Source organism: Apteryx rowi, unplaced genomic scaffold (assembly GCF_003343035.1).
Source record: "Apteryx rowi isolate R43461 unplaced genomic scaffold, aptRow1 scaffold_399, whole genome shotgun sequence".
Taxonomy (NCBI): domain Eukaryota; kingdom Metazoa; phylum Chordata; class Aves; order Apterygiformes; family Apterygidae; genus Apteryx; species Apteryx rowi.
Window position 1 is genome coordinate 27,727 of NW_020450518.1, and position 23,097 is coordinate 50,823.

The 23,097-nt window shown below is 42.9% G+C and overlaps 1 protein-coding gene across 1 annotated transcript in view; it reads left to right on the forward strand.

The window, feature by feature from the left end:
* The window catches only part of GUCY2F (guanylate cyclase 2F, retinal), a 44,051-nt gene that overhangs the window by 9,812 nt on the left and 11,142 nt on the right, over positions 1–23,097 (forward strand). Inside the window, exons 4-15 of the mRNA XM_026074750.1 lie at positions 1,666–1,750; positions 4,801–4,897; positions 5,707–5,838; positions 6,692–6,772; positions 7,818–7,994; positions 8,989–9,145; positions 10,491–10,640; positions 13,456–13,604; positions 15,239–15,402; positions 15,693–15,885; positions 16,025–16,199; positions 21,389–21,487. Coding sequence (XP_025930535.1) covers positions 1,666–1,750; positions 4,801–4,897; positions 5,707–5,838; positions 6,692–6,772; positions 7,818–7,994; positions 8,989–9,145; positions 10,491–10,640; positions 13,456–13,604; positions 15,239–15,402; positions 15,693–15,885; positions 16,025–16,199; positions 21,389–21,487 — 1,659 coding nt within the window. The remainder of the gene's footprint in view (positions 1–1,665; positions 1,751–4,800; positions 4,898–5,706; positions 5,839–6,691; positions 6,773–7,817; positions 7,995–8,988; positions 9,146–10,490; positions 10,641–13,455; positions 13,605–15,238; positions 15,403–15,692; positions 15,886–16,024; positions 16,200–21,388; positions 21,488–23,097) is intronic.

Consider the following 23,097-nt stretch of genomic DNA (forward strand, 5'->3'; position numbering starts at 1 on the left):
TTTCTTCCTCTCTCACTCTGTTTTGACAACAACAAGCCGATGAAGTTTGAGACCCTTCACTAAGATGCTGACCCAGTGTGCAGCTTTTCTTCTCCTGTCTGCCATGCTCTACGGACTGACACCACTGCCCCCCTGGGCTGGGATTCCTAAAGGAAAACCATTACCATAACTGGGCATCCAGCCCCCACTGGGACCATGTTGGCTGGGACCATTTTCTGAGAAGCAAATGGTCCTTTCAGCCCTTTATGATTTGTCTTCCACAAGTCTGCGTCTAAACTGACCCAGTCCCTCCTTTTCCATGGTTATAACATTATGCAAGACCTTTGTGGGATGTCTTCTGGCTTCACACTTCACACCAGTCCTTCAGGGGGAAGGAGGGCTACATCTTTGGCAGCTCTCTTGTCTCCTAGGGTTGAACATCGGGTTGCCATCACCCACTCTTACAGAGACCAGAACACACCAGCTGTGTCTGTACATGAAGAACAAACCCTGGTCTCCAGGCCAGTTTGGTGTGGTTTTGCTCATTCTCATACTATTCAAGGTGAACATCCTCTGGGGAAAGCTGATTGGGTCTTCACTGCATGTTGATGGAATGAAAACTTGGTCTACATCTGTATGAGCCTTGTTCCAGACTGGAGCATGATAGCATGAGGTGTGGGAGATCAGGGCCCTGGGCCCTGGACTGAAGCAGGAAGTGAGTCCAACTGACAGCAAAACCTGGCAGGAAAATTTCAGCTAAAATAAAATTATTGAAATGACATTATTGAAATTATTATTATCCTGGCTGTTTCTGAAAACAATACCAATTTCCAAAAATTCTTACAGCTTTCACTGGGAAAATCTAGGTCTTGTGCTTATGTGGTGGCATGCAATTTTGGAACAAGACTGACTTAGATTGATAAGTCTTTTATCAATCCAAATTTCCCCATACTTGTTTGTGTTTAAGGATCTCTGAAGATAAAAAGAATAAAATAAAAATAAACAAAAGACAGAAGGGGCAGAGACAGCAAACGCTTCCCATCGGAACTGAGCTCATCCATCCACGTCAGCTTCCCTTATCTTTCTAGCAAAGAAATTCATGAGCAAAGCGTTCGTTCCCAGCACCTTCTATCAACGGGTGATGAGGAAGACATCAGCCTTGTCTTGCTACCCGTTGGTCTGCTCTTTTCAGCGTTAGAAAAATGTAACAGGGAATGAAAAATCCCAGATGGGCTGGTGACTCACACTGGCAGCCAGTAGGGTACCGCATGATTAAGCTTTTTCAATGTTTCAATTCCTTGAGAGGAGAAGGTCAAATGTTCAAAAGTTATGAACTTTGCAGAAGCTTTCTCCATAATTTAATTTTTCCTTGCAAATCCAGTCCTTATTTACTTGATGAAAAACTGTTTTCCCACTGATCCAGGGCTCTGAATCTGTTATATAAACAAAGGACATGTAAATAAATAATTAAAGTATTTGCACTCTCATGTAGATAAAGTCATTAAGTAATGTCTATACACAAATTAACGTTACATAGGAAATAGCCTTCTAGCATCCTCGTAGCTGAATATTTGATTTTGCAGTCCAGTGTTCTATTAAAGAGATTTTTCAATATTATTGCCTAAATCAAAGGGACCTTCTAATTCACTGTCTGATTTTTTTTTTTTTTTCTTCTTCTTTGCACAGGGATTGAACCTACAATCATGATCCTGGGACTAATGCTGGTATTTGCTCTGGTGCTATGTGCTGTGGGCCTGGCTTCTCTCATCAGGTGAGAATTTCAGTATATATCTGATTTATTGCTAATTTTAGCTTTTGTGGGAGTTTTGCACTTTAAGCAACATTTGGACCATGTAACTTATAGCAGGTCTGGGTGTGGTTTTTGCCCTTCAGCTACACCTCTCTTCTCTTTATTAACAGAGGGTGGCTTGAGCACTCTGGACAGATCTAGGGCTGTATCTCGTTGATTCTAGCAATCTCTGGAGGAGCCAATTTACACTTAAACGTGTTCAAGTTTGGAAGGGCATTGCAGTAAACTGTTGAAAGGACTAACTGGATGATGACTCTGAAGTGTTAGGAAGCTGACTATCACTTTGGAAGTGCTAAGTGTGCCAGGGCAGGAATCTGCTTTGAGAACACTGGGGTGGAAACTGAGCAGGCTGCCATGTTAAATGTCTATTTTGTTACTCCAGATCATTCTTTTCCTGGATTTCTGTCCCACCTGTTGACTAGTATGGTCATGCTTCCTATCGAGCACATAGTTTGATCCTCCTTAATTTCCCCATGTATTAGAGAGAAGGAGAAAGAGACTCTCTGGAGAGGGTTCAGAGCAGTTAATTAGGATGCTTCATTATTATCAAGTTAATTCACTCTTTGTTTTGCACCAGAGTCCAGGTCCTGGTCATCCGTGTTGCGTATAAATTGGTCTGGGCATGGGATCTGCTCTGGAGCAAAGAAAGCAGTCTCCTAGGGAGGGAACAGTTTCCAACAACTGCATATGTCACGCTCATGTCCTGACTCTGCACCCGGGGTGGACATGAGCCAGTATGCAATGGGTGGGCAAGGAGCTATGGGGAGCTCTTTGGCCAGGATGGTACAGCTGTAACCTAAGTTAGGCTTCTGCTCTGAGTTGTCCCCGGACGAATCTGTGGCTCCGTCCTGTGCCACTCGGAGCGAGTCTGTTCATTCAGTGGGGACAGTCATCATCTACAGGTGGTTCTGGTCAGTGGACAACAGCAGGCTAGAAATTTGGTATCCAGTCATCTTTAAGCTCAACAGCAAAAGCAGCATCCATGCCTTGCTTGGATTATACACCTAATTTTAAATGACCAAAGTAAGCTGACATTAATTCTGGCCTCAATCAGATGAATGGTGCTTCAGAAATGCCTGCTTTTCTCAGCTGTCTGGAAAGGGAGCCGAAGTGTTTCCTAGCTCAGGAGGAGATGTCTACACAGTGCATGACTGAAATTAGAAGGCATATTTATCCAATAGCAATGTGTTCAATTGAGTAGGGTTTAAATACTCCAAGTATCCTGTATTGTCCTATCCTCTTCTGCCTGTGAAATCATCCCCAAACCTGTTTTCTCTCCAATCTTGAATCATCCTTCCAAACCCAGATGATATAAGGCCACCCAGCACGCAACACCCCAAACACCTCCCCCGCTTATGACACGCAGCTGCTTCTGATGCTTTATAATTGCAGGCACTGAGGAGTTCATCTCCATCTACTCGTTCTTTAAAACCCGGCTCTGTCCTTTGGCCAGCAGTCTCTGCAATTGCATAAATAATAATAATTAAAAAACCCTACTCTATGTGTAAGCTGTTTCACAAGTACCAGACTGTGCTTGGGAAGGCCCAGTTGTGAATAAAAATATATGGCCATCTGCAGAAAAAAAAAAAAGGCTGGAGTGACTCAGACAATGATTTATCTTAGGGAAGGGCTTGTCTGGAACTAAATTTAAACCACAGTGTGGACCGAGTTCAGATGTGGGAGCTTTGGTCTTAGCTCTGCCAGGGATCTGCTACATAACCTTAAATGAGTCACTTCATTCCCTGTGCTTCGCTTTTGGGAGGGGGATGCTTTCTTCCATGTTTGGGGGAGAGGATGGGATTGCCTGAGCAAAGTTTTTCAGGAAGACAGGCAAAAGGTRCAAAAGAGATGAATTTTTGCATGGAGCTGAGTTGGGTGGTTTGGGACAAAATGGTTAGAGAATGATTGCAAAAAGTCATCCCAAGTGATACTTGCAAATATGTGCCCAAGGCTCCTCTGATTTCCAGAGCTGTCCATGCTCTTCTAAAATGCCCAATGTGGAGCGGTATCTGCAAAGGAAAAGTGAATCGTTCTGACCTGTGGAAATTTTGCAAAATGAATTCCTTCCACAATATGGTTACCAAAAGGAATCCTATTGCAACAGGATCAAATTTGCTTTTTGGGGATCTCATCAGGAAAAGTCTTAGCTGTCCGCAGATCAGACCTTTTCTGGAGTGTAAACAGAATTCATTGAACAAAGAAGTGACATCTGCATCTCTAGGGAGCTTTTCTTTTCCTTCTCTGTTTCTTCCTAATGAGTATTTGATGTCCTGTGGGTACAGTACGCTTTGCGTTGCAGCTTGGCGTCCATTGAAAGAGTGAGTTTGAAAGGATAGTGTGCAACTTCTGTCTGTTCTCTGAGACATAAAATTGCCACTTGGTGGGTACTAGTGTAAGATGAATCCCAACTGAAAAAAAAAGCAACAATAATAATAATTAAACTCTGGGATGTTTCACATTGATTTGAGCAAAGTGGACATAGGCCTGGTTGAACTAGCCCATTAACATGTGGTGACTTGTGTCCCGGCTGCTTTTGTAAATTATCTATCGTGCAGTTTCAGGCCTTTAGAAAGGCTGCTGTGCCTGAAAGCTGGTTTATTTGTTCCCCAGCTAGATTAGCTGGTCTAATAAGAACTATTTTTCTCTCCTACTGGCGATATGAAAAACAAAACCAAGCAATACAAAGTATGCATCACATACACATCCATTTTATGTTTGTATCCAGATTGACTCAAGGTGTCCATTTGTGATGAGACCCTTTGAGATTATAGCTTTTGTTGTCCGTGAATTGGCTGAGATCCCTGGATAATCCTTATTCTTTGACTCAGAGGATTTCATTCCTAGTAGGACATCATGGCTTGTCTACTGCTTTCACCCGTGTCCAGCCCCATTGCCTCACCACATGTGACACTTCCCTAATACTACGAGGAAGACAGATGTTGGAGATTCATATATGTTGTAAACTAGTTACATAGTTAAAAATGATAACTCTCACTTTCTGAATCACTCAGGCATAGTATCCTGAACAGCCAGTTATTCAAGGGGCCTAACAAGATATTACTGACCTTAGATGACCTTGTCTTTGTCAACCCAGAGCTGAATAAAAAGGTAAGTCCTTCCACTCTTGCAATTAATCTGGTGAAAGCAGGACACTCAAAGGCAGGCTTTCTGTATGATATTTTCATACCCATGAAGTTCTGGGAAGGTCATTCACTTCTCTGTGCCTCGTTTTTCCCTGTATATCAGATAGTTCCCTATGTGTTGAGTGGTTCTGGATCTCTGATTAGATGCACATGAAGTGTCAGAGCTGTTATGCTGATGTAAAATACTGTTCTTGGTTGTTTTATTCTAACAGCCAGGGCTTATTCTTTGTTCCTGAGGCTGGATGACATAACATGGCTTGTGCCCATACAGACAAATTGTCTTACCCTGTAAAACAAGGTGTCTGCATGTGAACTGCCTACTGGCCACAGTTCCTGGCCTGTGCTAACTCCTGACCAGAGCCAGAGATTGTTTGGGAGAACGTTAACTAGCACAGGCCAGGACCATGCCCCAAACCATGCTAATGATATGGCCTGCTGTGGGACAGTTCCATTGCATAGGTCACTGATGAAGATACAGGATTTCTCTCCATGTCAGAGGAGAGTCTTCGCTGTGCCTTGCTCAGAGGGACATCTGCCTCTTCTGATGTCTCCCCTGAGCCATGGCATTTCCATCACATAACGTATGGCTGTAGTGTTTCAAGATGCTACATGGGGTCAGACTTATGAGCCTTGCAGAGGCCTGAAGCTGGGGAGCCTGGGAGGTGTGAGAAACCCTTCTAGCATGGGTGAAGCATACAGCCTGGAACTGAGCTGGAGCAGAGGTTTACATCCAGAGGTGTTAACTACCTTACATCTGCTTTCATTGCCTTCCAGAGGCTGACTTTGGACAGTCTGACTGATGCAAACAGTGTAGCCGAGGGCAGAAGCCTGAAATCTGCAGACCCCTCCGTTTCCTTGAAAAGTGCAGCTGCCACTCACGAAACCTCCAACGTGGCTTTGTATGAGGTAGGCAGGAACCTAGTGCAGCCTCCCACTGCTTTGGTTCACTGAGCTGCTCAAACAGTAGAAGTCTCGGGCTGCAGCACTGTAGATCCCAGGGTCTGAATACTGTTGGTGGTCCCCAAGGGTGGAGGTAGATTATTCCCAAGCAGGGATTTACCAGTGTTTAAGGGGACTCCCCAATATTTTGAGTCATGTGAGGTTTTGATATTAGACAGGTAGCACCTCCATCCATACATGGTGTTCCCAGTTCTGGTCGTTATTAGAGATGTCATCACCTGAAGGCACTGTGAAGAATGTTTCTTACCAGACAGAGCTTTTAGATGGATGATGACATCACTAAAAATGACCTTTCTTACAAGACAGGAGCAAAGTACTCCACAGGATTAGGGACATCAAATTCTATTGCCTTTTGTGTCAATAGAGCTGTATGGAGTTTAAGCAAAAGAAGTAGTTAGACTCCCTCCCCCTCTCCCCCTCTGTCCCATGCACACTGTTTTTTCCAAAAATCATGGAGATTTTTCCAGAGAAGGTACAAATGAAACTGGTTCATTAATGCCGCAGAGAAACTCCAGAGAGACACTTTCCCCTTAATCAGTTTAATATTGTTTGTCAGACACCAATAACCACCTTCCAGGCACGATGTTCTGATCCAGGTGAAGGTCTTGCCTCACCCTATTTTCAGAGTGTTTCCTGCTGATATTCTTATTTGGGCGCAATACAGAAAAAATCTACTGCTATGAACATTGAAAATTTCGACCACTCTCAAAGTCAAGGATCTGGAACTCAGATCTAGGTCCCTATATCAACTGTTCTTCAGAGACTTGTTCTGTCATTCATCCACCTGTATTGTGGACAGGGAGACTGGGTGTGGCTGAAAAAATTTGAGACGGGAGCAATACACACTCTGCGGCAAAGCTCCACCAGCATCTTGAGGAAGGTAGGAGCAGGGGCTGACTGGGCATGTGGAGGGAAGGTTATCTGGGGGCCTTTGCAATTGTAGGGGATTTTTATTCTCCTTGTCTCCTGTTTATCCACTGAATCATGCATCATTGCTCTTAATAATTCGTGCCTGGTGAAATCTGGTGGAATGGACCATGCACAATTGCAAACGACAAGCCTGTCAATGACCAATGTATCACATTCAGCAGCTTGCAAAATCCTGCTGTGGACCTGATACTTCAAAGCTGGTACGACATTGAATGTACAATAAGTCCTCTAAGTGACTGTGTCCTCAAAAGCATAGTGGTTTGGAGCAAATCACCCCTGGCTGTATCAAGGCAGGATAATAGACTAGTAACTATTTTTATGCATTATTTGTTGACTGCTTAGCAGTGTGACACAAACATGGCCATGCCTTTCTCAGGGTTCTGCTTTGTTTCCAGCCAAGATGCCTGTTAGAAGCTTGCCTCTATCTTATTGTTATTACTAAATGACGAGTGAACACATTTATTTTCCAGATTCAAGGCCATTAGTTATTGGCAGCTATTGCTAACATTAGAGTGGCATTTTTGTGCATATAAAYATAACAAGAGTTTACCAGGGCATTTCTCCAAACCCACCATTAACAGATGGATACTCCAGATCTGGTGTTACTTTGCAGACCAGACCTGGAACAAGACTCTCTAGGAGTCTTGGAGCAAGACTTTACATGTTGAACTGAGTTTTCCCCAGCTAAGYCATTTTGCCCTAGTGAAGGACCCAATCCAGCTTGTCTAAACAAATACAATTTTCTATTGAGCTTCCTTCTGCTATCTTGCTTTCTTTGTCTTACCAGTTAGACTAAGAAGAGCAAAGCTAAAAAAACCCAAAGCATAGGAGAGCTGAAAGGAAAGGGTAAAGAGTTTGTTTTCTTCCCCATCCTTGTGTCAACATGAAAGACTGTTTGGGAATAGAGGAATGGTAAGAGTATCTGATGATATAAAGAAGCTGCTGAGCAGATGTCTGGCTGACTTGGTCTCCTGTGATTCACTGTCTTGCTTCAGATGAAGGATCTGCGTCATGAAAATGTGAATCCGTTCCTGGGCTTTTTCTCTGACTGTGGCCTCTTTGCCATAGTAACAGAGTACTGCTCTCGAGGAAGCCTGGAGGACTTACTGAGAAATGAAGATATGAAACTGGAYTGGATGTTCAAGTCCTCTCTTCTGATGGATCTAATTAAAGTAAACCCATTGCTCATGCTGAGGCCTGACCTGCATGTGATTTTTGTATTCACATAGCTATTTCATCTAARATTGTGGGATTTTTATAGTTATGCTGGGATAACCAATGTGAACGTAGTTATGCTGGTATACATGGGTCTTTAATAGAGATCTCTTACTCCTGTTCTGTTACTGTCTGAGAGAAACTCTATTTAGATAGTAAGACTACATCCACCTGTCAAGCTGGGAAGTGAAAACTATATATCAGGCTGGAACTGACTGCCTGGAACAATTAAATTGTTAACAAATACCGACTTTCCCAAGACCCTTTCTTGTCATACAATCAGAACAGCATTCATCACAGAACCAAACTGCAGTTATCCCTTGTCATGGGATGCCTACATGTATGGCCACTTCACAAGAGTGTCCATACACTTCAATCACATCCCGCGTGTTTTGATTCCGTTATGGTGAACTGCCAGTCTGGGGACATGGGGGCAGGTGGCTTGCAGAGGGTGGACTTCCAGAACCATTCATACAAGCCATGACCCACCTCCTGCTCTTCCCCGAGTGAGTGGGATCAGGACATCCATCCCTCAAAGGCTCTGTGGCCTCCCTTTGCTTAACATTTGAGCACCATTTGTGTCTGTCTTCTTAAACTAGTCCAAAAAGTACAACCTCGGAGCGCAGTGAGTCCTAGGGCTACAAAGAAGGAGGCATCTGGCTCCTCCTAAAGATGCTAGTTCTTTTCACTGCTACTTCTGGCCGCCAGCTAGAGCTAAGCCAAATGCTTCTTTCTAATTGATTTCTGAACTTCCCTCTAATTTCTTGGGCTTAGCAACACCCGTGTTGCGGTTTGGCACGTTCTAGAGGATGGTGTCTGAACTGACTTCCATATTTGGCATGGGGTCAACACCATRTTTGGTGCCATTCAGGGTGAAAATCTGGTGTCTCTGAATGCTGGTGGTTAATATACTTTCTAAAGAACGGCATCATTCTTTTCTATATTTCACAGGGAATTAGGTATTTGCACCACCGAGATTTTGCCCATGGACGTCTCAAGTCTCGTAACTGTGTTGTGGATGGCCGGTTTGTGCTGAAGATCACTGATTATGGGTATAATGAGCTCTTAGAAACACAGAAATGCCCATACGTTCAGCCACCCCCAGAAGGTAGGTGCCATAAGAAAAGATCTGTGGGAAATATTTGTCCATGGTTTAAAGATGTTTGTCCTAATATAATTGTGGACCAGTGACCACATGAGGAACTATGGGCTCACAACATCCAATTACCCATATGCAATGCACTGTTATAAGAAAGGATATGCAAAGTTTTTTTCAGACTTCCTGCAAGTGAAGTGAATAGCAGAGTGTCACAGTAACGGAAAGAGATTTTATTATAAGCGGAAACAAAGCTTAAGCTTGTCAGAGTTGGGGAAGGATTTAATTCTACCTCAAATTGATGCAACCCTGAATTTTTCTGATCAGTGGAATTGGTTTCACATCCTTAGCTCTGACCCTGTTTGTGATGATTTCGGTTAAGTTAAATGCAGAGAGCCATGTTTTCTAAAACTAATCCATCTGAAGCCCAAGATGATACAGGTGTCTTTGAAATACAGCCTCTACTTGCAGTTCCCTAAAAGCTGCCGCATGGAATTTCCACCATTTAGGGGCAACATCTGATGGGAAAAGATTTGGAGACTTTGGCTGGATTTGTTTCACCTGGTCATTGCCTTGGGGTTCCTCTGGTATCCCAGCTTATCCTTGAAACCTCATTTTGGGATGGCAACAGGGATTTGACGCTCACACATTTCCACAGTGTCCCAACTATGGCAGTTGCCAGAAGGCCTGGCTTCTCTCCCCTTACAAAAATTAGATATATTGCAGTACCTGGAACACTCCTTACTTCCATTACCCCGAATGCACAGTTAGCAGGCTAACAATATCTTGGTTTGAAGAAGATTCATTTCTTGATGTTTCGGGGCATGTTTTACAATTTTGTTTTTTATCACTTGAACTACTAGGATTATAAAGACTGATCGTACTTCAGACTGTCACAAGTTGCTATTATAAAAATTTCTTTAATCTGAGAAGAACTACATGAAAAATATTTATTAGTTGTTGCTTTGTAAAAGAGCAACAGCAGTAATAAGGAATACAGGTTTTAGGGCCACTATTTTGTGTGACTGGTGTCTTCAAACAAAATAGAAGTAAAAGCTCTTGACAGCAACGAGGTCTTATGTGAGCCCCAAAGTTTAGGGTTGGCATTACAATATGCAAAGTTTTGGTATAACAACATTTAAAAAAAAGTAGAGTGAAATTTGGAAAACTCAAATTTTTTGTTGTCATAGTTTAATATTTCTAACACATCACAAGAAACAAAAGGCCTAGTCCAGTAAACARTGAAGTATGTTTCAGCCTTTCCTCAAATGACTGAAATGAAGAGCTAGGAGGATCATTATAAATAGCAGTAGTCTGAGCCCAAGTGGAAGAAATGTAATGCTCGTGAATGTTTTAGAATTGCTCTGGACAGCTCCTGAGTTACTGAGGGACCCAGACATGCGCAGAAAAGGCACGTTCAAAGGAGACATTTACAGCTTTGCRATTATCCTACAAGAAGTGGTTGTTCGGGGTCCACCATACTGCACATCAGATCTCACAGCTGAAGGTAGGAAACTATTTTAGTTCATTTTTAAGGCTCTATACACAGTGTTCACGGAAAATTTGGTCAACTCCTTGAGTAAAATATTGGTATGAAAATGAGGTCCCAAACACACGACCTTTCTCAGTGAGAAAAAGCTGTTTTCAACAAAACATCCATAATGAGCTTCAAAATGTGCAGTTCTGATCTCAGCCTCTGTATGTGACTCATTCACTGCTGCCAATGGGATTGCAATTCTGCATCCCTCATGCCTCATTACACGCTGTGAGCCCTGAGTCCCAGATGATTTGTGTCTCTTGTGATGCTTCAGAGCTTGCCTGCAGCTAAGCTGCTGCAGTACACCCAGTCTTGCCCCAGAATTTTGACTTTTCATCTCAGTGTGGCRTGAAATCTGATGGCAGAATTTCCCACAGTTTGGAAATTCATTTGCTTCCCACCCATCAGCCCTTATTTGTATGTCATGACAGGGGTGAGGTTTTGGGGCTGGACTCTGTGCTGGTGGTGGCTTTTTCCTGTTTTTTCCATCTGTGTAGTCTGCATGCTCAGAGTCTTAGAGCATCTGTAGCATTCATGTGTGGGCAAAGCTGTCTGGGCCATTTCTGCTTGCTGAAATTATTTCTAAATGCTTCTGTGACTCAGTAAAGTAGGGTGGGTCTTTAGGGTGCAAGTGAAGTGATGTCTCCATTTGTTATTTGTTAATTGTTATTTTTTCATTAATTACTTCCCYGTTTACAGAGGTTCACCCTCCTCAGCACAGATCAAAGTGGTACGTCATGACTCTGGTGACTTATACAGAAAGTGGCTTATATCCAAAATAGCAAATAGCTGAACTTCTTAGGAACAGCTCATGGTGCAACTCTCATAAGATCAAACCATGTTGTGAATGCGCAGGAAAACCAAACACACTGCAATCAGGGTCAGGTCRCAAACACTTTCTGGACAAGGAGGGGGTGAGAACAATAAAAAAAAAAAAAAAGAGCTGATTTCAGTGAATGCCCGTTCACATTTCAGACTGGGCAGTTCCTGGGTGTGGTAAGGCCATTCAGTGTTTGCCGGTCCAGCACCTGCAACAAGGGGACTCTGACCTTGCTGCTCTAACAATGGGATAACAATGATGATTATAATGTAACCAGCTCTGTAATTCGGACTTGGACCAGTGTGGATCCTTGTGTTTTGACCTCCCACCTAGCCCTTCCGGAGAACCTCCAGCAGATGTTAAATGTAGCGCACTCTAGTTTCCCGATCTGATAAAATGATGAATTTCTACTCATTGTTTCCTAATCCTCAAAGAGCTTTCACTCGTGGCATGAACTTTAAAACTGTCTGAGGAAGGCATTTTCCCTTGGCTGCCTCTGGAAATAATTGGGCCAGGTTCTTTGTTTAGTTCATTTGGTGGAGCCTGGTAGGATGGGCCAAGGAGAGCTTTAAAGTAAACTGTCAACACCGAAAATCTTTGGGTACTCACAACAACAGCTGTGGAAATGCAGGCCTTGTGGTAGGAAACTGCCAGAAAGTTACTGCCCTGCACTATRCAAGATAAAACCTTTGAAAAGAGACAATCAGATTTTTTTTTTTAAGCATGAAGATACACTTCTACCTTATATTTTTTTCAGTGACRAAGTTGGCTCCCCAGCCTTCTCTGCTCTCTGAAGGTGACTCTTCTTCTCAGTCAAAATTGCAGATATCCAGGCTTAAAAGCAACAACACCAMCCCACCAAATCTTTGAAAACATCCCCAAAGTTTCAGTGCTCTGATATAAAACAAACTCCCACAGAGAGTAACCTCAGTGCAGCTGAGGAAGTGGCAACCTGTAATTTGGGATATGAAATGAAGTGCCAGGGCAGGGAAGAGGGAAATTTCATGTGGAGCTACAGCAAAAATGTCTCCTCCAAGATATATTTCATAAGAAATACTTAAACTGAAGTCAGTGCTCAAGTCAGAGCACTGCATTTTCAGCAGAGGAGACTTTGGTTGGTCAMCAGCTCCAGCAAAGGAAAGAGAAAGTGCCAGGGACTTGCAGGTGCTGGAGGCTGGGCTGGTTCCCAAGCATCTTTAGCCATCCCTTCTGCTAGGCAGTCACTGTCCTGGCCCTGCTGCACGGTAAACTTCAGCCTGTCTTGGACTCATGGGTTGGGATCAGACATCACAGTCCCCCATCCATGATTCAGCTGTCAAAGAAACCCGCAGCTCAGCTCCTTCGTCTGTTTTATCCAGAAACTGCAGGTACAAGGACTAACTTCTCAGGATCTGCAAGCCCAGGCCCAGTTCTTTATTAGTCTGCTTTCACCTCCGAGTAGGGAGTCACTTCCCAGATGTTGTTTTGAATCCATGCCTCCCCCTTAAAATATTTTCCACTGTTTCCATTCCCGGCAACCTCCTACATACTGGTTCCCATTTGACAAAGAAGGGTCAGTGGCTGGTATTCTTCCTGTCTGGGCATGGCCTTAACCCTCTCCTCTCTTAGAGGACCACAGATCCTAATATAGAGAGGCAGAGGCAATTTTATTAAACATAAACCTGCAGGCTCACACATCCCTCACACAAGCTTCTCCCATCCTGCCACGTTATTGCTCATAACTTTGCTCCCCAGGGATAAGAAGGCAAACGAATATCTCTTTCTTAATTCCTCTGAGACTCCTGGCAGACATGACAGCTGCAGYGGAGGAAAGCAGAACCCCTCCAAGTTCATTTGATGCAGTCGCGAATAACAGTCTGTGATGGCCAAGGGCATGAGCATGGAAGAGGTGAAAAGGTCCACATCCTTTACCCTCAGCGAGAGCCCCCATTCGCAGTGTGTTCTGCATTCTCCTCTTTGTCACAGAAATTATAAAGAAAGTGAAGAAACCCCCTCCCCTGTGCCGCCCAAGCATAGCCCCTGAGATGGCCCCCATGGAGTGTATCCAGGTGATGAAGCAATGCTGGGGTGAAGCTCCTGAACGACGGCCCAGCTTTGAGGACATATTTCACAAGGTCAGTGGACAGAGCAGCAGGTGCAATCCCGTGTTCACACCTGGCAGCAAAGTGTTGAGGGTGGTCTCAGGAAATGGTTGGAGCAGGGGTCTCAGAGCTCTAGTTTTGCCACTGTCGTCGGCTCATTTTGCAGTCTGTGGTATCTAGATATTTGTCTTCATTGGCCAGCTCTAGCCTGGCTCTCATTCTGTGCTGAATGTGGACTTCAGTGGCACTACCACGCAAGGGTGTGATGCAGGACTGGTGTCCTCATGTCTGCAACGCACCTGCCCTGATGGTGTCATGGAGATCAAAAAGCTGCAAATTATGTTCGCACCTCCAGATCAAAATGTTGCTTGATCTTTTAAAGTCTGACAGAAAGACCTTTTTATTTCTTCTTAGTAACATTGTCAGAGATTTGTAAAATCCCAAACTGACAGCAAACTGAATGAGGTTAAATGACCCTTGATGCCAAGGAATGGCTGACCAGACTAAGACTTTGGCCTGGAGAAGAGGCAGCTGAGGGCAGATATGAAAAACATCTATGAAATCATGAGTGCTATAGAGAAGGTGATTAGGGAACAAGAGTTTATCATTTCTCGTAATACAGGAACTAGGGACATCAAATTAAATGAGCAAAATGACTCAGAGGAAACAGAGGGAGATATTTCTTCACATGGTGCATATGTAAATTGCAGAACTTGTTGCCACAGGATGTTTCCAAGTGTTTAAAAGGCAATTAGACAAATTAATGAAAGGAAAATTCACCAAGGGCTGTTAAACACAAAGATACAACATTTGGCTTAGGAAACCTTTGAATTGCAAATTGGTGGAGGCTGGGAGCATATCCAAGGGAAATATGACTGTACATGAGCTCTCTTTCAACATCTTCCCTAGACATCTGTTACTGGCCACTCTCATGGACAGGAACTGGCAAAATAAACCCTTGGTCTGATCCAGGAATGCTGTTCCTATGTTCTTAAAAGGTCAAACTAGATAATCCAATTCTACCCTTCAATTCGATGCAACTATAATTAATTTTACATCCATGCAACTCCACTGCTGAGTCTAAGGCAACATCTGAAGCCACGATTTGTCCAAATGGACCAGATGCTGAGCTTCAGCTCAAGAGCAGAGAGCATAACGCAACATGGAATCGGGGTGGGGGAGTGGCAGTACACATACATGCATGCATACAAAGGTGGCTTTAAGACCAATAAGACAAAAGCAGGTTGTAAATATTGCCTATTCCCTGCCCTGATATTTGCAGATCTAAATGCAAAGGGTTGCAGTTGAAAGGTTGGTCATAACCAGTGAAGTTATCATGGGATAAACGAGGGTGCAAACCAGCAGCATGCTAAGACTTCCTCACAGTTCACATATGTGCTGTCATCCCATGGGAGGTGATGTTTGGCTTAACACTCAGTGAAAGGTCATAGAGGAGCAATATGCCCCCAAACAGTTTCTATAGTTAATGATGCAAGTTCACAAGCTAGTGTGCCTGTTTCTTTATTGTTTGAAGTTTTACCCTTGGCAAAGCCAGCCTTTAGTATTCTTCCTTTAAAATAAGTCTTTGCTTTTTGTTCCTTTACAAATTTGTAGTACTACAATGGTTTAATGAGATGGGGAAATAACTCTCCAGTTTGATTTTCCAGTTCAAAACCATCAACAAAGGCAAAAAGACCAATATCATTGACTCAATGCTCAGAATGCTTGAGGAATATTCAAGCAACTTGGAAGATTTAATCAGGGAGCGGACTGAAGAGCTAGAGATTGAAAAACAGAAGACAGAGAAACTCCTGTCACAAATGCTCCCCCCGTAAGTACTGGTACTTTAGATGGTAAAAAACCTTGTGTCACCATATAGCCAGATTGGACCAAAGAGTTCCCCAGAGCTGAGAAAGTTTGCAGACCAGACCTCCAATTTTTGTCAAGCACCTTCCAATCAAAGAAAGTAACTTTGCTTTCATTGGCAGTTCTTAGAGCCCTATAGACCCTTCTATTTATTGGAAGGTCTTTTGGGCATAGTAGGAGGAGAGAGTTTGAGATCTTGGGTGTGCTAAGACAAGAGCCCTTGCCATGTCATCTTTCCTCACTTTGTCATTTCAGATCAGTGGCAGAAGCCCTCAAGACCGGTGGCACTGTGGAGCCAGAGTATTTTGACCAGGTCACCATCTATTTCAGCGACATCGTGGGCTTCACAACCATCTCCGCCCTCAGTGAACCCATCGAAGTAGTTGACCTCCTGAATGACCTTTACACTCTGTTTGATGCTGTCCTTGGCAACCACGATGTTTACAAGGTGAGAAGCACCTGGACATGGAGATCAAATCATCCCTGAGTCAAACATTCCTGCAGTTTTATTCCACTGCTCTTTCCCCAATTTTTCTTTTTTCTCCTTTCTTTTAATTTTTTTCTAATAATGTCATGGTGTTTGTCAGGTGGAGACAATTGGTGATGCTTACATGGTTGCCTCAGGACTCCCAAAACGAAATGGAAACAAACACGCTGCTGAAATAGCCAACATGTCCCTGGACATTCTCAGCTCAGTGGGAACCTTCAAGATGAGACACATGCCTGACACTCCCCTCAGGATACGGATAGGGCTGCACACAGGTAAGSAGCAGCACTCGCCCGTGCCTGAACATCAAAGAACTTCTTCACAATTGTCTTTCCAGCTTTGAACGCTTTCTCCCCACTCACCCCAGAACAAGCATCCCTAGATGATGCTTAAAAATCTTCCGTAGCAACAAGAGCATTAAAATGGAAGCACAAACTTCAAACACAAAAATGGCTCCGTATCATTAGGGGGAGAAATTGTGTATTCTGTCACAGTCAGAAGCTGCATCAGATGCATTAGTCCCAAGGGTTAAGTTGTAAGGATAACTCTTTGATGTGCCACAAGATTTTCACTGGTGTCATATGGAGACACCCAGTGATGTCTTTGTAACTCTGTTCTGAAATAGAAAAACATAGAAAAACATTCATATAAAGTGAGACAATGAAGAGGCTGGGGAGATTTGCTACAGATAGGATATTACTAGAAGAATATATGGTACAGCTGTAAAAAAAAAAAAAAAGAAGTATGTTATAAAGAAAGTAAATTATCTCTTTTCTTAAACCAGAAGTTAGAAGCTATTCAATGAACAATAGATTAGCAGGTTTAAAAAGAAAAGAGGAAGTTCTTTTTTTATGCAAAGCATAATTAAACTTCAGAGAAAAAAAAACAAAAACAAAACAAAAAAAACAGTAAGACTGCAGTCATCATATAACTGAAAGTATGACTGGGATTTTAAATGGAGGAAGAGACATCTGCTGTTATCATAGAGTCAATATTTTTAGAAGAATATAAACCTTCATTATTTAAATCACAGTCATCCACTAATATGTTTTTCCCAGCTGTTCATTACTGGGCTTCTTGCATCTTCCTCTGAAGTACCAGGTATTGGCCATTGCTGGAAGAAGAAGAATGAATAAGATTATCCAGGAGTCTGATACACTATTACAGCTTTTTTTTGTTTTTGTTTYTGTTTTTTTTTGACTCCTACCGGCTAACTACTAATGCCCACTTTTTTACAGACTTGGCACTGCAGATGCTTTACAGGAGAAGTCAGTGTCCTGGTCCCTATTGTATACTAGGGAAACAAAAGCAGAGAAAAGGCAATGTCTCACCCAGAAAGCCCCAAGAAGAGAGCTGTGACTTGAGCAGAGCTAAAATCAATACCTTATATCTCCTAGACCATATAATTTCTTTTTTGGGAGTTATGTCTGAAAAGTCATGTCCCCACTGTTTTCTTTGCAATTTGAGGGTCTTAGCTGGTCCTTCACAGAAGTATGAAGCATAAAGGAGTGATTGCAGGAGCACTGTGAGTTTTACACTCTGGTAGCAATCAGACGAGAATAAGACCCTGACTTGTCTTCCCCAGAGCAGGAGTCTCTGGAGCACTGGCAGTACATTTTCAACACAGAAAGAGAAGAATTCGGTGTGCAACATCTGCTGCTGCCTGTTGATAGAGGTTTTGCAATGTGCCTTCCATACACCCAGCCAAAAATCTGTCCCTAGGTGAAGTGAACAGGGGGTTAGTTATGCTTTTTCTTCTTTTTATGAACTCTGGGTGTCTGGAAAGCGATTTTGCCGTGAGCTGTTGTGCAGGGTGTGAGAGGAAAAGGGGAAACTGTTAGTGTTTTCTTTTTAAAGAACCAGAAACCAGATCTTGTTTTGCACAGATCTGGCAACGTTCTTCTGTCATGGGAGCAGGAAGAAATACGTGCTCCAAAGCAAACCAGCCTTCCAAGCAAGTGCCCTGAAAATGGAGTTTGATTAACCCTAAACCCCATTGCTCCTGAGGAAAGAAACCCTAAGAGGGAATCACCAGCATCATGAAGAAACACGTGGCGAGAGGAGGGCTTGGCTAACATTTTCGCCAGCTTGGAAAGACTGGAGAATGGGTGTGAACCATCATTTTTGTGGTCCCACTGCCTTCTGGAACCTGGTGCTGAAAAAAAATCTCATGATCCCCTTCCTGAAAGTGCAGGAAATGCCACTGTGGCGTGGGCTGCCCCATCCCCATCCCTCCTGGGCTATCACGTCCACTTCCACCCCAACAGAGAGCTGGGACCTCCTGCTGGCCAGTGCTCATGGCCCGCTTGTGGCAGTGCATGGGTAAGACGAGGGGGACAAGAAGGTCAGTTGTCTGTTTTTCCACTTTTTTAAAAGCGCTCTGGACTCTTGGCTGTCTTTTCTCGACTTGACTGCCGGTCCAGAGAAACTCAGCTGACTCAGCTACTTCCATGCTGGCCATATCTGGGCTGGAGCTGGATGGCGGGGGAGAGCAGTGGCAAGAAGATGAGCTTTTCCGTGGAGGCTTAGCTGGCCCTGTTTATCAGTCAGGCTCTCTGGCAGGCAGCCCCACGCTTCAGTCGAGCTTATTAACCTCCACAGCATCGCTGATGGCTCTTGCAGAGGTTTAGCCAGCACAGCTCATTAACTGACTCTGCAACCCCTGGCAAAAAGATATTTAAAAACAAACTAGAAACCTTGTATAATTAAACAACTAGGCCAAAACGTTCTCATTGCAGAGTGTCTGGTTTCCTCTGAAAGTTGTTACTATGGGAGATTTATCTCTGGAAGTTTTTTGTTAGTCCTTATTGAGGCTGTCTAGACAAGGGGGAACACACACAGGCAGCGAAGGCAGCAAGTGAATTAACTCTTGGACACATTCAACGAAGAGCAATCCTTTTGTCGTCCTTAGATGTTAAGGCTGGTTTTGAGTTGAATAATAACTTTCTGCAACCGAAAGACAAGCTAAGAAGCGATGCTCTAGAAAACCCTAAAAATCTTGCCTCTCTAAGGATGTGAGCTTCATGGAAATGACTGGATGATTGACCTGACTGATTAGGAAACTTAGATTTAGGCTTCCACACGGAGGTGTTTGCAGGAGTGTTAGGGACCTGTGCTCCCTGTGTAGTCAGTGGAGATCCGGCAGATATGGTAAGCAGACCCTGGAGAGCCATTTCAGCTGCGGGAGTCTGCTTTAAGGTGAGCTGAAAGTCTCTTATGGCTCCGTTGACTGCACTGACCTGATTTCCAGTGGCTACAGTGGGAGCTCAGCTACCTGAATTTATACTTCTTAAAACAGAATAAATTCCCTGTGCAGTGAGGGCTGTCTTTTTCAACAAGAACCATTTATTTGTGTCCTTACAGCACATAGCCCAGAAGGAGCTTTGATCCATACTGAGATTTCTGAGTGCTGCAGTCATGTTATTATCACAAAATAAAGCAAGCCTATGCTATATGAGCTAATGTTCTCTCAGAGAAAGTTCTTACTGAAGTATGCATTAAAAGGCTTCCAGTGAGACCCTTTATTTATGCATATGCCACACTGATGAGCACACATTAATGATCAGTTAGGTAAGCCTTAAGTCCTTGACCTAGGAGTATTAACAGTGCCTTTACAGTTGTGCTATAGAGGTGCCTATAGACTTCCCAAACCAGACCCTGCAAAAGCTTCCTTTAATGCTTAGTTCCTCTCCTGAAGAGCTTGAATCAAAATAGAGAGCATTAAAAAGGTGGGAATGAAATCAAAAGGGACTCAGCCTTGCAGTGACTTACCCAAAGTCGCAGAGTGCATTAGCGGCAGCAAAACCATTAAATGAGACTCTCCTGATCACCAGTGTTACCCACATGCTGTGTTCAGATCACATAAGCTGTTTAAGTCCTTGCAACACTCTTGGTATTGGTATGGTAGTCTTCCTCTTTTTTTCTTAAACTTTAAGCAAGTGATGCCTCATTGGGCAGGAGTTAAAACCGGTTTTACCTCTAGTTTGCATCCTCTATAAATTGGGTTAAAATAGTGCTACTTTGAGTTTCCAGAAATGATTTTTCAAGGGTTACAGCAAAAAGGAGCTATTGGAAAGTTCTCCATGTTTTTCAACTTTGCAAGAATGGTGTATTTCAAAGTGCTTTTTATTCAAATGAATAAATGGGTTAGATTGAGAGCTAAAATTCGTGTGCATATGTATGTGCCTTAATAGAGTTTCACTGGCTTTAAGATACATATGAAAACTCTCTGAAGAATCAGTTTTGTGACTAACGTTAAAATCATGGTAAAATTACCTGCTTTGTTACATTGTCATCAATACTCAGCAGCCAATGAGTAACTGATCACTTCTAAATTAGGCTACAATTATTAAAAAAAATATATATACAACATTTTGTATTATCAAAAATCTTTTCTTATCTATAGTATACTTTCAAATACTGTTGATGATGTACTACATTCACATGTCTTGTAATCTTTCATGGGAAAAGATTTTCTAGAGATCAGCTTTGCTAAGTATTAACCCAGAATAATCATGAAATTGAAGAGCTACATACAGAGCTCCAAAAGACTTGTGACATAAAAGCATTCAATGAAAAATACAGAGAGGCCTGTCTTTTCTCTGCAGGAAGCCCCACCTCTCCTTACATTTCTGAAAGCACTCTGTTTTCTATTTTTTTCTTTTTTCTTTTTTTTTTTTTTTGCATTTATTTTGCAAGCCAGACTTTTTAATACGTAGGTGATGAAATTTAGCATCTCATCCTTCAGAACACAGTCCAAACATTCGCTGACCCGAGTGCCCCAGATGACAGTTGTTTGTGCTGTTTGGCTGTCACATTTTAAGTTTGAGCTCTGTGTGTGCGTGTTCGTGTAAATCTTGCATGCATACCTCTCCCTGAGAACTTGGCATGAGTTCTTTGGGAGCTACTTTAGAAGGGAGTGGGTCTTGACTAAAGAATGAGAGAGAGGAAAAATAAACAATATTTGGCCAGACAGGCAAGCTTATGATGTCTTCCTTTCCGAGGAGGGGACACAGGGTGGTCCAGTGTGCTGCCAGCATCTTTTGAGATCCAATGCTGACTTTAAACCCTATTTCACTGGGACATGGGGCATGTCACAGGATATGAACTTCAGTTTTCCCAGATGGAAAAGGAGGTCAGAACTGGCTGATTAAGATGAGATTTCAATAGTGCTTGAGCTTCTGATGACTGTGAACGAATTTCTCCCAGATGAGAGCCAACCAAAGTCTTTCCACATAAGACCTTTGTCTGTTAGGCATAAAACACCACTCTACAATCCAGAGCAACGTTTAATCTTCGGTGGCTTGTAGCAAGCAACAAAGCCAGTAACATCTTTAAAGATCCTTCTCCTGTATTCCGAAGTAGTTTTCGAATATCAGAGGAGTGGGTCAGATTTGCCTATCAGTGAACTCCTTGATTTGTGCAGTACCATTGGTTGGGTTATGCAGATGATGTCTCTTTCCAGGGCCTTGCGTGGCAGGCGTGGTAGGTCTTACCATGCCACGGTACTGCCTCTTCGGGGACACGGTGAACACGGCATCACGGATGGAGTCCACGGGCCTGCGTGAGTATCTGTAACAGTGCGTGGGGCTGGGTTATTAACAAACTTCTCCCGAAAGGTGAAGAACTGTGTGTCTTTAGTTACAAACATTGCAATGGAAGCAGCAGTGGTGAAAGGACAAGTCCAAAGATTGAAATTAAAAGCTGCCTGGGCAGCAGGCATCAGCTTTGCCCTCATAGGCCAGCCTTTAAGACAAGGAGGTCATTCAGTTTTGCTTCTCTTTTCCATGCAGTATCTCAAACAAACATTCAGTCTGGTCCTGCGATATGGGATCTGCAAACGGACTGACTCAGTGTGACTCACACTCTGCATGCCAATTACAATCCTCTGATTTGGATCCCATTAATCAAAATTAATGTGGATCTTGCCCTAGATTTCTCCTACACAGGGGCTGCTAGTTACATCATGCTCTCAGACAGGTCAATGCAGAGGTCCCCTTGTTCCCGCACAGCATTATAATGTACCTACCTGTCACAGCTGGTATAAGGCAAGGGGTGAAACACATGTGGGCAGTGCTTCCATCACGCTGTTGGAATCAGAGAGGGAAAAGCAGACCACAGACGACGGTGCACTGCAATGTGCAGGGCTTATTGGTGTAGTTTGTGATGGTTTCACTCATCAGCAATAGCAACCCTATGAGCAAATGGATCTGTAAACCATGGTGGCTGACCTGTGGATGACACAGCAGACAACTACGGACAGCAGTGTCTTTAGTTGTCTTGCGAGATTTTCTAATTTTCTCATTTTTAATTTTTCTAAGACTTTCTAACCCATCTGTAAGAGCCCTGGATGGTATTAGAGTTTAATCCTAAAACCTTGTCAACAAGAGAGTTTTGAATATGCTTTTGATGTTCAAGCCTTCAGTACAAGGAGATTTCTAAAGACAATATGTCTCTTATATTTTATTCCTTGCTCTTCTCTGGCCTCCTTCTTGACATTTCTAACAACTCTAAGAGATGGGCCAATATGTCTAGTTCACAAGCCACAGGAAGCCTGTGCTATTTAAAATTAAAATCTTGAGAACTTGTCAGGCCAGAAATATGTTGTAGTACATAGACCACATTGGAACTTTTTTAATCTGTCATATAATTCTCACGTTTCTAGCTCCAGTGATTTTGATTAGATAAATTAGACTAACAATTAGACTAACCATTAATCAAGAAAAATTGTCTTTCTTGTGATTATAGCTGACTTTTTTTAGGAGGCATGTATTGAATTTAAAAAGCTGTGGAAAGCAGTAAATACTTTGATGGCAGGTTCCTAATGGCAAGACAGATGTTTGAAGATTCTCAAGTTTTAGATCCTTGAAAATGTGAAGTCCCACTGAAACTGGAAATATCAGGAGCACTGCAGATACAAAACCATCCTTTCATGTTAATAGAAATATAATGGATACATAGTAATAGGAGGATTATAGGTTATTTTCTCAGGAAATATAGCTCAAAACAGTGTGGTCCTCCTCTGCATATTTGAACTGCTGTTCTTTCTGATCATTCTGCAAAAAATTTAATTGGTTCATCTCAGACCCTTCAAGGGGGAAGAAAATGAAAGTGTGATACATTTGAAAGATCTAGATACACAGCCACATTCTCATTATGTCCCTGTGCAAATTC